Here is a 15,732-nt window from a genome sequence, read left to right on the forward strand (position 1 = left end):
ATCCTTTACAGTTATAAATCCCTGGTGTGGGCTGTCACATTTAGTTTGTGGAGCGTTTGTTGTGGTAGGTTGTTATGAGAATTTAGGGAAATGGGTCAAGAGCGGTTTGGATACTGGTGTCCTGTCTCTCAGGGGATGATTTCTCAGACCTGTTTTCTCTAATTTTGTGGCTTAGCTGAGAGGAGTTAATGTATTACCAGAAGTAGAAGAGCGAACCTAGGGGTTCAAAGTCTGCTGTGTGACATCCACTGCTGCTTACAACCTGCTGGGTTAGGATGCCGGAGGAATCACTTTACAAGCATTTGAAAGCCTCTGTTGGCTGGGATCCTATATTAAGCTCACTGATGTGTTAGCTCCTGCTGTATAACGTGAAGGAGTTCATGCCTACCCACTCTTGCCACTGGATTTTTCCAGAGAAATAGCTGGGACAAAGAAAGCAAGATTTATATTTAGATATTAATAAATTAGATTGAAAAATGTTGAACTGATTAACTCTCTATGTACATACATGTGTATATATATTCATTTGTATGTATGTACATATATTTGGGTATGGGTACACCTATAACTGGAATAAATAAGTGGTCTCTGCTTACCTCTTAGCACTTCCCTGGGTCCTTGAGCAGTGTCTGTGTCTGATAGCCCATCACTTTCTCTAGGCAGCGAGAGTTACCACAAGAAGCCTTGTCCCACTGGCCATTACTGCCCTCCCCTGGCATCTGCCCCTCTGCCCTGTCCCCCGGGCACCCATGGGAGCAGCAACTTTGCGAAGCACAGAGAGGATTGCCAGGCCTGTCCTGCTGGGTCCTTCAATCACCTTCCTGCCCAGGCTGCCTGTTTCCCCTGTGGCAGCTCTTCTTCCTCTCAGCCTGGTGAGTTGCTCTGTGTGAGTGAAACTTTCTCCTCTGTTAGGAGAAAGACTGAAAACGCCTAGTAATGTGGTTCCCCCACATGGTTTCACAATGGACCACAAGCCCTCATGATGCTCAGCGTGCTACCAATGCCCAGCTGCTCTTCCTCTGTCCCACCCAGGAGGAGGATTCAATTTTCAAAGCCATTGCTTTTTCTCTGTTAGCTGAGGGGATTTGGTCTCTTTCAAAGGAAGGAAGAGATGAGCAGCCCTACTAATTCTTGCTCTATCACTGCTTTGAAAGCAGTGGAGTTTTATCAAGAGTACTTTTGCCCTGAATTGGGGAGCTTGTGTTAAGTGTGGGTGTGCTTTTGAGCCAAAATTGGACACTGAACCCTGTCCAGCTTGGGCCATGTTAAGATGAGAAAAGGGTAGAAAACTGGGAGGTGGGTGACTGAGCACAGTAGAGTGCATATGCCTTAGTGTACTGTGCAGTACTGTACCAGCATCTCCAATCAAGTATATTTGAGAGTGTTTGAGGCACAAGGGGCTTGGAAGTCTTGATAGACTGGGTCCTTACCCTATCCAGTGGCTTAATGTACAAATTAATGGAGTGCTTGTCAAAATGCCACTGCGGCAGAGGACCAGCTGGGCCTTTCTGCATCTCTTGTTAAATGGACACTTCAGGAAATGGTCTAATGACACTGCTGGTGGAGCAGAAGGCAGGCTGGCTCCAGCTGGCTTTCCTGTTGGCTCAGCTCTGCTGTGCTAGTAGGGCAACAGACTCCAGGAGCATCGCTAAAATAAGCAGTGTGATTTGGTCAAAGAGTATTCACCATAGGAACTGCTCCTTTTCAGTAAGTGCAGTTTTTACGCACTATGTTCCCTATCCTGATTACCACTCTAAATCCAATCTCTTCTCTAAGGTGCTACCAGCTGTACCTGCCATGGGCTGAACCGGGCCTTCCAGCACTCAGACGCCTCCTGTATCTGCCAGGCAGGTTACATTTACTATGATGAGAGAGGCAAGAAAGACCCTGACAGCAACAGTGATCAGGACTGCCGACCTCAGGTAAAATTTGGCTTCAAAACATTGTTGTGTGACGTGCAGGAGAGGGAGAGTAATTCAGCACTTTTAGGCTCTGTCTCAGCGTGTGTGCGTGCGTGCAATCCAAGTTCAGTTCTCTGGGCTGCTGCAGACACAAGCAGGTCCTTCAGCTGTTTGATTTGTGACCCTTAGCCCTTGCTTGTAGGATAATGGCACTTGTCTTCTTTACGAGAATCTTGTGAAGCTAAATTCGTAAGGGATGGAAGCAGAGGATACTTCCATGATAGGGCAATGGGGAGCAGCGCAGTGTCTCAGATAGATGACAAATGAAGGAATTCAAACCTTCATATTGTTGCTAAGGAGTTCTTCATCAGACCTGCTTGAGAAATTTGGATGGGGAGTGAAATTGCTGTGATCTTTCTTCCATGCTTTCCAAGTTGTCTTTTAATGGCCCTTGTTGGATTACCTTTACGTTGAATGTCAGCAGTGTGGGTGGAGGAAGAAGAGAATTTTAAGGATGCTGCATCTCGGTTGAAGTGCTAGAGCTTGTCTGGTTTCACACATTGGGTGAGTGTTGTTCTTCCAGGTGGATGAGCTCTGTGCTCCTGGAGAGGTCCGTCTAGCATCTACGCGCCAGTGCGTTTTTCCTGAGCGATATGACTGCTCTCCTTCTTGTGGGCCTGCAGGTGGAGAGATTAACGCAGAGCTGGGCATGTAAGTCTCAGCCCAGCCCCTCATTAAGAAGCACTTCACAATTAGTTATGACTGACTGAGTTACTAATCCCATGAGGTCATTCCAGGGTAGGGCTGTGGGAGGTATTTTTGAGAAAATTTCCACTGCTAGAGTTCCTTTCCGTGGACATAACTGGCCTTCAGTCCACATTCATTGGCCTCATTCCTCGACCTGGAGGGTATGCCTGTGTTTTCTGCATTACCTAGTGATTTTATATGCTTGGGTGGAGACACCAGAATGAACACTGAGTGACAAGGTGAGGGTGGACAGAGCTCATATTTTCTGAGGTAGACCTTTTCCACGTACCTCAGGTTGAGCCCCCCTAAAGTGGATGATCACTCTGTTTGATTTAGGTAAGAACTGAGGAGATAAATCCTCATTCTCTCCCCACCTTGAACATTGACTAAAACATTGAAGCTCGTTCTTGTCATGTGACACTACTTTTCCTCCTTGTGAATGAATTTCTGTATTGCAAAATTTCCTCCTGACATGGACTGCACAGAAATTTAGTGTGTTAAAATTATACTCTCTTTCTTTCAACTGTTTCCTTTAATCAGAACTTTAGGGAGGAATGCATAATGCTCTGTTACAGGGCTGAAGTTGATCTCTATTAGACACCAGCAGAGGCCTGTGAGAGACTGGGGTATCACATTTTGGCATTTCCCATGCACTGAGTAGCAGACACAGTTCTGGATGAGATGGGCTGTGAGTTTGGTCTATCCTGTTTTCCACAGACATAGAGCAGGCCCACTCATTGTGTAGATTGTAAGATACTAGGACTAGCCTGATCATCAGTATGTTGTAGCTGTTTGCTTGGGGATTGTAAGGGATCAAGACCTTTTGTCCAATTTATAGATGTCACTGCAAGCAGTATGTCTCTGCTGAGGAACTCTGTGACCAAGTGTGTTTGCTGAGAGCCCCACAAATCTCCTTGGGGTTTGGCATCAATAGAGAGCTACTTCTGAGGATGAATGAAGGAGAAGTGAGGGTAAGTATGGAGTGGGGGAATGGTTTCTCAGCATGCAAGTCTGGAGAGGGCCCTTACAGATTAGAGTTAGGTAAAGGGACTCCTGGGGGCTGAGGTTAGAGACAGGTATGAACCTGTGAGCAGAGAGGAGAGGCTTGGTATGTCTCATGACTCAGAATACTGATCAGGCAGCAGGTTGGTACATTATAAGAAATGACAGTTCCTGAACGGTGAGGAAAAAAACCTCACTAGAGCAGTCTTGTACAGCTGAAGGTAAGCTTGATCACAAACCAGGGTCTGAGTCCAGCATTGATTGTATCAGTGATCAGTGTTCCCTTCTGCTTTTAATAGGAAGTGAGAAACGTTCTGGGCCCGGATGAACACGTGCAGAAAAGCCAGCGGGTGCATTTGGTTCTGTTTAGTCCCAGTGGAGTGCTAGGTTTCATTGTCTCAAGCACAGATGTTCTGGATGCATTTCTCACAGGTAAGGCTCGAGAACCCCTGAGAGTGAACTGAAGTTCCAGCCAAAGCCATTCATTTTCTTTCTAGTTGGCATAGCAAGTAGACAGCAAGCTGGCGCTGAGACAATTTATTTTCAGACATCTCAAAGTATTTACAAAGTAGGGATAGATCTCATTCTATCTGGGAGTAAACAATGAGGACCTGCACTGGCTGCATGGTTAATTCTGTGGGAATGGGTCAGATAAAGGCTGTAGGATGATTTTTGCCTTCCAAGGAACTAGAATGAAACTCCATTTGGAGGCAAATCTGTTGGCAAATGTGTGCTGACTCCTGATTCCAGTTGCTCCTCATTCTTGGTAGTGTGACTGAGAGCAGAATTTGGCCTTGTGAGCTGTAATTGCCCACGGATACAAAATAAATAGTTCTTCATTGCTAAGGGTTAGGTGTTTTCACATGCTGCTCATTTTACGGAATTCATTCTGTTTTGTTCTCTTGCCTGTGGCAGGAGATATTTCATCAGATCAGTTGCTGCAGAAGGGTCGTCAAGTCCAGAGGACTTCCTCCAAAGATATCCAAGCCTTGCCCCTTGTTCCTAACCCAGTAGTGTGTTTGGAAGCAGGAGACACGATCCTTTTCCAGCTTAGCATCAACTCCCACAGTGAGTGTTGTTGGGTCTGGGTGCTCTCTGCAGATACGTGTGTCCAAACTCATTTAAAGCAATAACTCCACATTTGGTAGTACTGCATGTATGAGCACATTCTTTCACCTCCCTGTCTTTCTTGCCTTCAGGGGATTCCAGAACTTTAGTCTAGGCTCTGCTGGTGACTTACCTGGTGTTTTTTACATTTTTCACAGGATTTCTGTAGAATAAAGATAAAATTTGTACTCTGTTAGAAAACGAAAGTCTTTGTTGGGCAGTAATGCAATTTGATGCTCAATTAAATGAGCTGACACTGCATGGCCCTATAAAAGAAATACAATTACATAGTTCTTTGCCAGACCAGTGTCAGCTGTCTAAAGTGGGTCAGAGTTGCTGACACTGTGTTGAACTGTTCCCAGATCGTGCATCCAGCCATTACCCTGTTTATCAGAAGCAGCATCTATATAACAGCAACCCAAGCTGGGATTTTGGACCCTTCCGAAGGCTAGACCACCTCATCCAGGAGACTCACCTCAACATCTCCTGGTAATATCTGGTGTGATTAATAGTGCATATGTTATGGGCAGGACTTGAGAGTGAGTCTTTTCCAGAATCAGGTGGTCCTTGGCAGTGAGCAGTATGTGAAAATGCCAGTTTGGTGTGTTCAAGTCTTTGTATTTAACCATCATCACAGCTGAAGACTAAAGGAAGCTTGAATCAACCGGTGCCTTCCTTACTTCTCCCTTTTAGGTTTGCCCATGTTTTCCTGGAGTCTGGGACATATGTTTTCAGGGATAGGACCATTCAGGAACACTTCCTGATTGTGACTGTAAATGAAGCAAATGTGGGCTGTGACCCCAGAGACGTGTCCTTCCAGCCCTCTTCTCTGTTCCAGCTAGCCAGACATGGGGTTTTGAAGCAACAGCATCTGAACCTGGCTCCTAACTGGGCTGCTATCACAGGTACAACCAAAACACTGTGACGCCTACCTTGAACCTTGATGCTTAGCCATGACCTTTCTTGTACCTCTTCGGGTGTGTTTAAACAAGCATTTTTTTGGGAAATACCATCAAACCACTGGCTTTGTCATCTTTAATCCCTTTCTCACATAGAGCTTTTCTTCCCAAGCTTCACTGCTCTTTAGCCAAGAGCCTGCCTGTGTAGTATCTGAAGGGGGAGAGAGGGAAGGAGCAGTTGTATATTCTCCCCACACCCTGCTTGAAGAATTCAAGTAATTGAGGGCTTTGTTTTCCTTGGCTTGAAAACATAAAGTGCCAGTGTGTTTCCGTGATAAACTAAACTGGAATTAAATGCATCATTTGAAAGTTCACTGAAGACTAAACACAAGGCGAGTTAAGGTCTTTCCTCAAAGCCATACCTCTGATTAAGCTCTGTGCACGTGCCTGTCCCTTGTCCTTCAGTGAGAAGACAGTAAAGCAATAGAAATGAAAGTGTGGCTTGCAAGCATGATCCTTGGTTCTGTCACCTTCAGCTTCCTGAATAGAAAACATTTTGCCTCCTTGCCTGCATGCACCAGATCAGCAAGGGGAGAAGCAGAAGCCCATGTAATGATTACAAAAGTTTCTAAATGCTGGGGGTTTGTCAGATGGAGAGCGTTTCATAAAGTGTTAATGGGAGTCTGTGCTACTGATACACACTGCTTCCTCTGTTTCTCACTTCTTGCCACCCCTCTTGGCTTCCCCAGTGGTCCTCTTTGTTCTGGGCTTCCTAATTGTGATGCTGACAACCCTGGCTATAGTGCTCCAGCCTGCTGTCCCCATCATTAGCCCCCTGAAGAGCTGGAAGCCGCGATGGAGGAGCCTGGGCGAGCCACACATCCCACCAGAGTACATCCTCCTTAAAGACAGGTAAACCACCTTTGTGTGATAATAGGTATCAGGAGCTCGGACCTTGATAGTACAAAAGCATGTCTGGTTGCAATTAGTGACTCAGACCCCAGTGCTGGATTTCTTATCAGCTTTCCAGTACGCTGAGTTTCTAGCTGCACGGGGAATTTCTTGGAATTACCCAGGAGTTTCCCAGCAGTATTCCAGCTCTCTTTCAGTGTAGTGTATAACAGCTCCATTGTGTCTTCTGCACAGACAATTATTGCCTGAATTTCCTCACCTAGGCTTACCCTGCATGTTTTGACTTCAAAATCTAGACAGGAAGCCTATCCATCTGCTTGAACTAGACAGGTGATGCTGCAATATCTGATTCTACTGAGAAGAATAAGATGCTCTTCACCCTATTCTGTCATTCCCTCTAGCCTTCAGTTCTACCAGATGGTTGGTCCTCATGGTTCTGGAGAAGATGCTGGCTTTGGAGAAAAAGGAATTGCACATAACACAGGTGAAGTGCTGTGGCAACTTCAGGTGTTCTCCTCTTGGCTTCTTCCTGCTTACACCCCATTCTGTTGTCTTCTGTTAACTCTCTAGTACGATATTTTGATACCTACTCACCCAGAAATTTATGCATGCACATGAGGTCACGCAGGCACTTTGGCTGCTATGCACTCACACGTATGTGCACATTTACACACACACACCAGGCACACTTGCGTTCTAGGTTCACTTGATCTCTTCATTTGAGGAGTGTAACCTCCTGTCATTGGAATGGGTTAGTGTTTTCTTCCTTAAGAGTCAGGAGAGTAACTGGCCAGCCCTGAAAAGTCCTTTAAAACAACAGCGGGTTCAAATGACTAGTGAAGAAAATAACAATCTTTAAAAATATTTCCTTGAGTTGTCCTGTTGCTCATTCTATTCTCCAAAAGCACATAACTCATGGTGCTTGCTTACCTTCTGGGTTTGACCTCATCTTGGGAATTTCAGGATGTTCACAGGATACAGCAAGTCCAGAGCCCAGCAGATAGCACCATCTAGTGATGCTGAGAACATTTTACAGAGAAGTAGCACCCTGACAGTTTACTGGACAAGTCAGGAGTTGATAGTAGCACTCTGTCATCCTCCCCATCACTCAGGAATAGACCTTCTCTTCCATCTCTTGCTTCATCCATTTTCCTTCTTCACAGTAGAGAAAATGCTGTTGCTTCATAGGCAGTGCCCCTTCTGGGAATTAAATTAGAATGGACTTGTGGCCAGTGGTTAAGTGTGAGACTTGCCTTGTGTTTCAGAAGAGCGTTTTGCACTGAGGGTTCTGGAGGATTTCAGTGTTCGCACCCTGTACGATAAGCTGGAAGATCAAAATTTGCACCTGGCATCTCAGCTGGCAAAGCACAGGATGGATGTGTTGGTGTTTTACAACGGAATCAGCCAGCGAATTCAAAGTCTCATGGTCAGTGTGAAGAAGCAATTGAGGAAGGGAAATCTTGGGACCGTGACATTTGTAAAATCAGCTTGTTCCCTTGAAGTGGCAGTTTACTGAGGGATAGGTCTTCCTCCTTTCAATGCCTTATTTTGCCATAGAATAGTTATGCTAATCTGTGTTTTGATATGACAGGCAGCATGTGGAATGGGTGGATTGTGAGGGTTTCAGAGTGTCATACTGCTGCTTTCTGTAAACAGGATATGGTGCAAGCGCTGGACACTGAAAGCCTGAAAATCATTGCCAGGCAAAGGATTTGTGGGCATAAACCTGCAGACAGCAGCTGGGCAGCAGTGAGTGTTGAACAATGTGATGAACACTGTAGCAACAACTTCCAAGCAGGTGAGAGAATCAGAGTGCAGAGCAAGAGCAGAAGTGAAGTGTAAGGGTAACATCAATGGACTGGTTAAAAAAAAGTCATAGATCATATACGAGATGAGATCCCACAAGATCATGTCTTCTAGTGGTGGTGTAGTTCTGTAAGAGCTGGCAGCCTGTCTTCATGTGAGCTCAATGAGAGGACAGGTCTGTCAGCTTAGGAACAGGTAAGCACAGAGTTATTTGGAAATGTTACAGCATAAGGCATCTTGGAGCTATCTTGTGGAATTTCTAAAGAAAGGTTCCTGTTCTTGATTTTGCTCAGGAGATAATTACAGGTCGTCGTGTGGTTCTGTAGAAGTCCATTTAAATTGCTTGTCAGGTTCATTAGGTGCTCCGTGGCAAGAGGCAACAGAGTTAATGAAAGCTCTGGAAATGCTGCTTGGGAACGTTCTGTACAAGAATGTAGCTGTGAAACAAGAGATGGAGCAGAAGGTCCAAGGACAGGATGCGGTGACAGTTGTACCCTCACTGGACAGCCTGGGCAGTGAAAGTAAATCAGAAGTTGTGGAAGGGCAGGTGAGTTGCAGGTGTCTGCTGTTGGGCCATCTCTCACCTTTCTGTTAGTTTTTTTCCACTTACCCTTTTCTTTTAATTCTTGGGCATTTTTTATCCCACAGGATCATGAGCTGCCTCAGCAATGCGAATTCTTCGATAGGAAAGATGGCTTTTTTAGCTTCCCTGGACACGAAGAACATGGTAAGGGCAGTGGCTTAGTTGTGGGTGCCATGGGTACTTTTCAGAGATCACAGTAGAAAGCTGATTCAGGTGAAGTCCAGGTCAAGAGAGGGTATGTATGTTTGCTAACAGAGCAAACATATAATTACTTTTTCCCATTTATGCTATTTCTTACTTTCACATAAATTTTTTTCTCTGAGGTTGACAACTGAAATTCCTTCAGTTCAGGAAAGCCACTTCTGCCTCCTCTATTCCTCTGTAAGAGGGAAGTCAGGGAACTTTCATCCCCACAGACCCTTTACACCTTTATATTAAGCGACTACCTGTAGGGAAGAGATTGGATGTCATTATACTAATTAAATTTTAATATGGAGAGGTCAGGAAAATTCTATAACATCAGTTCTGTGATTCTCACAGCCTCTGGGCATTCATTCATTCTCTCTGCTCAATACAGAATTTCCTTGTGACAGCGTGGATGTTGCAGTTATCCAGCCATGAAGAGCCTCTTTTTCCTTTAGGCTTAAAAGTGCCCCCCTGTTTTCTTCAGATTTAGATCTCCAGTTGACTTATCTGACTGAGTTGGAGGTGGAGAGCCTGATAGCAGCTTCCCCCCTTGCCAAGACTCTGTGTGAGATCAAGCAAGCTTTAGTGAATCTGCAGCAACCTTCAGACCTTGTTAATCCAGGTAACAAATCTTAGTCTGCATTGCAGCTTCTGCTTCCCTATAGTGGATAGGTTATAGGATTACAAAATGAGGGGAAAGAAGTTGTGTCTCATCCTTGGTGTGCTGGTAAAACGCACGCACAAATGTCTGCTATTGACCTACAGGTCATTAAATAGAAGCGACCAGAAGGTTCATAAGCAGACCAAAGTGCTTGACTAATTCACATGTGTAGACTCGTTTCCTTCTTTCTCTCGGTAGGTACTTACACAAACAGAGAATTTTTGTTTCTCATTAACTCATTTATTAGAGGTTGTCTGTTCATCATAAAAGGTTTCTGGGGAAAATGTTGTAATGCAGCTGAGATCTGTGATCTTAGGGAGCAATTTACCACGAAGACAATAAGGCAGTTTGTTCTCTTCATGTGTGCTGGTTTATGGCCATAAATAAAAAAAGGGTTAAAATAAACAGGATGTTTTCTGAACAGAACATTTTCCTCAAGCTGTTGTTGAATTTTGAGACTGTGATGCTTAGAGTTTGGAATTATTAATGGTGTAGTTTTGGTGTAATGATGAGTGAATCATCTGCATTATTTTGAAATTCAGATACAGTGAGCTTTGCAAAGGCCTGAATACGCTATCAGTGTGCACTGTACAGCTTGCCACATACTCTAGAGTCACCAAGTCAGTGTATAGTGCTGACAGTAGATCCTGTCCTGGCTTTTTGCCTATTGGACTAGGCTGCCTTAGTAGTGCCATAGCAGTCCCTTGATGTTGTCCACTGAATTTACACTCTGGTCTTGTTTTGAATTTCTGTAACAGACAGCAAACATCAAACAAGTGTGGGGAGCTCAGACCTCTTCTGAGCTGCTGGAGTCTTGGGCCACAAAGAGGGATGAAGCTCTGTTGCTGGAAATAAAGAGGAGCTGCGTTGTTCAGAGGATTGAAGAGACAGAAGCAGAAGTATTTCATCTTCTGCAAAGCAAAATAGCCACCAGCTCATTTCCTTGAGGAACCTAGCTCATCCTTGGCAATGGCTAAAGGTGGATTATGGGAGCATGTGTGTGTGTCTGTGGACAGAGCTGCAGTACCTGAAATATCAGAATAGATATGTATTTGGTTAGAGATGTACTTGGTTAAATGTGTAATGAATAATCCTATTCTGTTTCCTTAACCTGGTTGAAATACTTCCATACTTGCCTTGGATTATTGATAATTTATAGGTTTGAGAAGGAAGCTGAGATTCTTGGCATTGCTTACTAATTTTATAGTTTTCATTGTTAAGTCAGTAAGGCAGAAAAATTGTGAGGCTGTGGGTGACAAAAGAGCCCCTACTTACCAGTGCGTTCTGTATAGCCTTTATGGTCTCTGATACGGAGGATATACGAGAGGTTTTTTCAAGTACAGTTTAAAGCCACATTTCTAAGCCTTGCCCAGCATCTCCACAACACCTGTGAATGTTTTGGATATATACATGTTGATCTCAGTAAGGTCTACTGGCAGAGACCTTGAAGGTCTCTAGAGACGTGATTTTTTTTGAGAAAAGAGTACACTTAAACTATTCCCAGTAGTAGTGACTTCAGGGATTAGTGTAGTTGCTGTTGTCCAGTTCTCTGGGAGCCTGACCTTTAAACAGAAAATGTCCTTCCTGCCATTCTTATTCTTTTGGCCTGTCTGCGTGAAGCCCAGAGAGCCTGGCTGTGAAGAGGGCTTTGCTTTTGTGAAACAGGAGCGGAATCAGAGCACCTGCTCCATCTCTTTCTGCGCAATATTCCTTAGCTCCAAGAGCAGCAACGTAAAATTTCTTGACTCTGAGCCAGCGCAGTATCTTGTCAGCCCCCACAGGTAGGCTTCAGGCAGCTGTTTCCAACAGCAAAGCCTATTATCTTCTCATTGCAATATTTACTGAATTGCTCGTTTGTGAACCCACTCCTTCCTGATTCCTAGGCACAAATCTGTATTTGCTCCTTCTGCCTTTGCATAACTATAGTAGGTATTAAGAGAGTCAGACTCCAGTGCCCAGGAGCCAAGACAGAAGCTCTTGGGTTTGCTTTTACTACCTGGTACCTCTGGTGGATCCAGATGAACTGCAAGGTGTTTTGCCCTCATCTGCTCCTTTTGGTGGTTCCACATTTTCTGAGCTTGCTCCTAAAACCAAAACATGGTTCCTTTGCAACTTCACCTTGGGAGAATTTGGGTACCTACTGACACTTTGAAGGGACTTCCAAAAAATGGGAACCCGCAGGCAAACACTACAAAACACCTGTAGGTCACTCTCTATGATTGCCTGTTGTAGAATATAGAAGTGAAAAAACTGTCATTGCTGTCCTCGTTGCTTCCTTTTGTGGTTAACAGCAGACATGTTTATAACAGTGCTACATGGATGTAAGCATCTTCAGTGATTGCTGTCTTTGTAATATCCGCAGGGAAACATGGTACCCAGACAGGTGATAAATTTATCTCTGTGACTTGTGGTCCCAGGTTACATTTGTAAAATGCAGGGTGGAAAGCAGTAGTAAATAAGATTTGTCAAATTTTTCATTGTAACGTCTTTCCAATGAAAACATTTTTTTCTTTTGGACCAAAACAAATATATGTGTATGGAGTTTTGCTAGAAGTTTTATTTTTTTCCCCACTGTGGTTTTCTAAACAAGTACACTTCAGCTATAAGTAAACATTTTTGAGTTTCAAAATGTTTTGGGTTGGCTTTTCCTGCAAAACAAAATAATATCAATGAAAAGACCAGTTTCACACAGTATTTCTTTTCATGCCCTGTTAATAGCTTTTTTGGAAAGGAAAGAACAAATAAAAAGAGGAGTGGTGCAATCACTGGGTTTTTTCTCCTTTTGAAGTATTTACTGTTGATAGCTCTTTTTCTAGTGGCCTGTGGAATCTTCTGGAAGTCCAGCGCTGTCTGGAGTAGCTGTGAAGTCCCCTCACATTCAGAAGGGTGCCATTTCCCTGAGACTGCTGATAAGAGTGATTGAGTGCAAGGTCATTTAATTTGGAATTTGGAGAAGGATCACAGGGCTGTTGGTTTTTCTTCAGTTGCTTTGACTTTTGCCTCTCAACAGAAAATTGAAAGGTTCTTTTCAACGTTCAGTGTAAAGTTCAGTTTCTCTTGGAGAACATCAAACACTGCTGTGGCTGTGAGAAGGAAGGTATGGTTGAGTTCCCTGAAAAGGAAACTCTTTGGTCTATGGCTGCGTGTGGCTCTTGAGTCCTGAAGTGAGCTGGATGGTTTCTGCTGATTCTGTCTTCCAGTGTGAAACTGTCATCAAGCCTCCCGGTGCATTCACAAAGCCAGATAATGTTCCTGACGATGCTTGTTGCAGTTACTGAGGCCACCCCTGGCTGTGCTCATTATCTGGTTAATCCTTGCCTCTTATATGTACACAGCTAGCGTGCTTTTAAATGGGGTTAGGAAAAAAGGTCCAATTAAAATGTCTGACGAAAATGTCCATTTGAAGAAAATGCCCAATAAGGATTTCATTACTATATCAACGTGATGAAATGTCCTAACAGCCCACGTCTGCTGGTGGATTCTTTGCAGGTTGTCACACTCAGTCCTTGAATACAGGCGTGTTAACTGAGCCTACCAAATTGCCACTGATGAATATAGCTGTAATGGCTACCTATTGAATTCTCCTAGACCACAGCAAGTGCAGTGTATTACAAGCCAGCTTATCCCACAGCAAAAGAGGTTTGTGCTGAGTTATATGACCCAACCTAGTTTTTGCCTTGAGAAAAAGCATACACATCAATGTGACTTGGCTGGCTCACCACTAGGATGAGAGAGAGATAATTATTTTGAGACGGTCCTGAATCATAGTACTCGACTAAAATGCACCCAGACTTTGAGCTGTTTTTTAGATGTGGGTTACCTTTACATAACTGACACATGTCTTGAACTTAATTGCCATAACTCTTATTAGCTTCCTGCCCTTGAACCCTGACTGAGACTTCTGTGTGTTGCAGGTGAAATTGAATTGTCAGATGAGACTGGCCAGGTGAAGAATTTGCTCCAGAACCAGGACTGCTATGCATTGCAGCTCCTGAGTGACAGAGTTTTGTGTACTACTTAGTCACATATCTCTCTATATTGGAGATGTTTTCATTTTCCTTTGTAGCTAAAGAAATATCCTCACACAGGTGAAGGTTGAAAGTCAGAGAGGATTTTTGTTCTAGATTCCTAGCTTGAGCCTCTGAGCATCCTTAGCTCCACTCAGAGAAAATAGGACCTAATGATGTTGAACACTTACTGAAGATAGAACTAAGATACCAGGAATTGGACACTGAAATTAAGGCTGCTTTTGCAAATGGTCTAGTGGAAGTCAGGATTGCCTCCACATAGGACAGAGATTTCCTGATAGTCCCAGTTCTACCTCCAGGAAATGTTCTTTCAAATGTTTCTGGGTTTAATACAGTGCTTTTATCCCTCACAGGACATGAAGGTTCCCAAGAAGCTGTTTTTACATGACTGTGGAAAGACCACAACATTGTCACTCCAAAGTTCCTGGGTAGGTAGCCTGAAGTAGAAGTTTCTATAATCTTGTTCTTAAACATGAGAGGAGAGAATATCAAATCAGTTGTGCTCCTAGGGGAGGAATAAAAGCCTGAACTAAAGAAGAAGGTTTTTAATTTATAGTCAAAATGGGAAATCTTCATTTCCAGAACTAAAAAACTAAAACTGCCTAAAGAAGAAAAAGCTTGTTTATATCTTTCCATTGTGCGTGAAGTACCGGAGCCACAGATGACATGGTGTATACCACGGAAGTACAAGAATTATATTTGATCTTCTCTTACCGGCTACTTTTTCTCTTCTCTCTGTAGATAAACTGGGACATGGGAAGATGCAAAAGTGTTACCTACCAGAGTGAAATCCAGAAAATATGGCAAACAAGCAATCTTGCTTTCAAAAGTTCCATCTGCAAAAGGTGAAACCTTGCCCTGAATTAAATTAATACTCATAGTTTCTTTGGGTCCCCAGCATCTATCCATGGGTGTATTGTGTTTCTATCACGGGTAAAAGGTGTCATTTGCCACAAGGCAACAAGAGTAAAACTGTGGCTTCCCCTTCCAAAGAAACTGGGAAACTCTAATAATGACAAATTGAAGGAGTTGTTTGGTACTGAGTTTTGGAGGCCATCTTATGCTTGTTCGTTTATTCCTTGAAGAAGCACTTAATTTGTTGGGTTGTTTCCTGAAGCCTGAAATAATAAATGCCTCATTTCTGTGAGAAAAGAGTAGTTTCACTGAGCTAGTTCATCAGTGAATCAGTTTGAAACCAGGCACATGCTTAATAACTTTACCAAATGAAGCCTTGCTCCTTGCAGATACTGGGCTGGTATGGTGAATCACAGAAATTGTCAGGAGGACAAGCTGCAGCTGCAGATTGGTTCAACTTTAACTCAGTAGTTTTATGTCTGGAATTGTTGAAGTATTCAATTAACAAGTCCTTACTACTTTTATCTCAGCTTTTACCTGACCAGCTTCTACAAATAACTTTATAAGTCCTCATATGAGTCCGTATCTCCATCGGATGGACCCTGTCCCATCTTTCACACACCTGTTGAATCAGCAATCCTGCTGATTTGCTGTGCTACATACTTGTATACAAGCAGCACAAAGAGAAACATATTAAAACTGCATATAAAAATTTAGACAATCTTGTAAAAGCTGTAGATGAACCTTTCTTTGTCAGGGTTCCTCTTAAAAAAAAAAAAAAAAAAAAAAAGGCTGCAAAACCTAATTGGTGAGTAGATAACTTTTCTGTATACAATATCCAGTGGTACATTGTTCTCGGATGAACTCACAAACAATTTTGAAGTTACAACTCTTCTTGTTGTTGAAAATATTTCAAATTAAACAAAAAGATCTCCAAAAATGTTTGTTTTTTTTTTTTTTTTTTACAGTGACCCCCAAGTAAGAAAAGGGCTGTTGGGAATCTCCAGGAAGATTCCCTATATGCTAGTGATGATACAGTGAGATA

General features: G+C 43.3%; 2 protein-coding genes across 4 annotated transcripts in view; both read left to right on the forward strand.

The window, feature by feature from the left end:
- Window positions 1-5,521, forward strand: part of LOC116961572 (multiple epidermal growth factor-like domains protein 6) — a 19,010-nt gene extending 13,489 nt beyond the window's left edge. Inside the window, exons 22-28 of one of the 3 annotated variants that reach the window (XM_032993052.2) lie at window positions 660-872; window positions 1,777-1,922; window positions 2,485-2,612; window positions 3,487-3,619; window positions 3,950-4,082; window positions 4,566-4,718; window positions 5,451-5,521. In XM_032993052.2, coding sequence (XP_032848943.2) covers window positions 660-872; window positions 1,777-1,922; window positions 2,485-2,612; window positions 3,487-3,619; window positions 3,950-4,082; window positions 4,566-4,718; window positions 5,451-5,521 — 977 coding nt within the window. The remainder of the gene's footprint in view (window positions 1-659; window positions 873-1,776; window positions 1,923-2,484; window positions 2,613-3,486; window positions 3,620-3,949; window positions 4,083-4,565; window positions 4,719-5,450) is intronic. The other 2 variants (XM_032993053.2, XM_032993054.2) reach the window with 2 other exon arrangements.
- LOC116961569 lies at window positions 5,521-15,409 on the forward strand. The gene is made up of 10 exons (XM_042800689.1): window positions 5,521-5,662; window positions 6,406-6,568; window positions 6,970-7,052; window positions 7,834-7,994; window positions 8,225-8,366; window positions 8,725-8,921; window positions 9,023-9,101; window positions 9,628-9,765; window positions 10,563-14,260; window positions 14,342-15,409. The coding sequence occupies exons 2-9, from the start codon at window positions 6,438-6,440 to the stop codon at window positions 10,604-10,606; spliced, it is 975 nt and encodes a 324-aa protein (XP_042656623.1). The 5' UTR covers window positions 5,521-5,662; window positions 6,406-6,437; the 3' UTR covers window positions 10,607-14,260; window positions 14,342-15,409.
- The last annotated feature ends 323 nt before the right edge of the window (window positions 15,410-15,732 follow it).

This window comes from Tyto alba, unplaced genomic scaffold (genome assembly GCF_018691265.1).
Source record: "Tyto alba isolate M040663 unplaced genomic scaffold, T.alba_DEE_v4.0 Super-Scaffold_32, whole genome shotgun sequence".
In the NCBI taxonomy this organism is placed as follows: domain Eukaryota; kingdom Metazoa; phylum Chordata; class Aves; order Strigiformes; family Tytonidae; genus Tyto; species Tyto alba.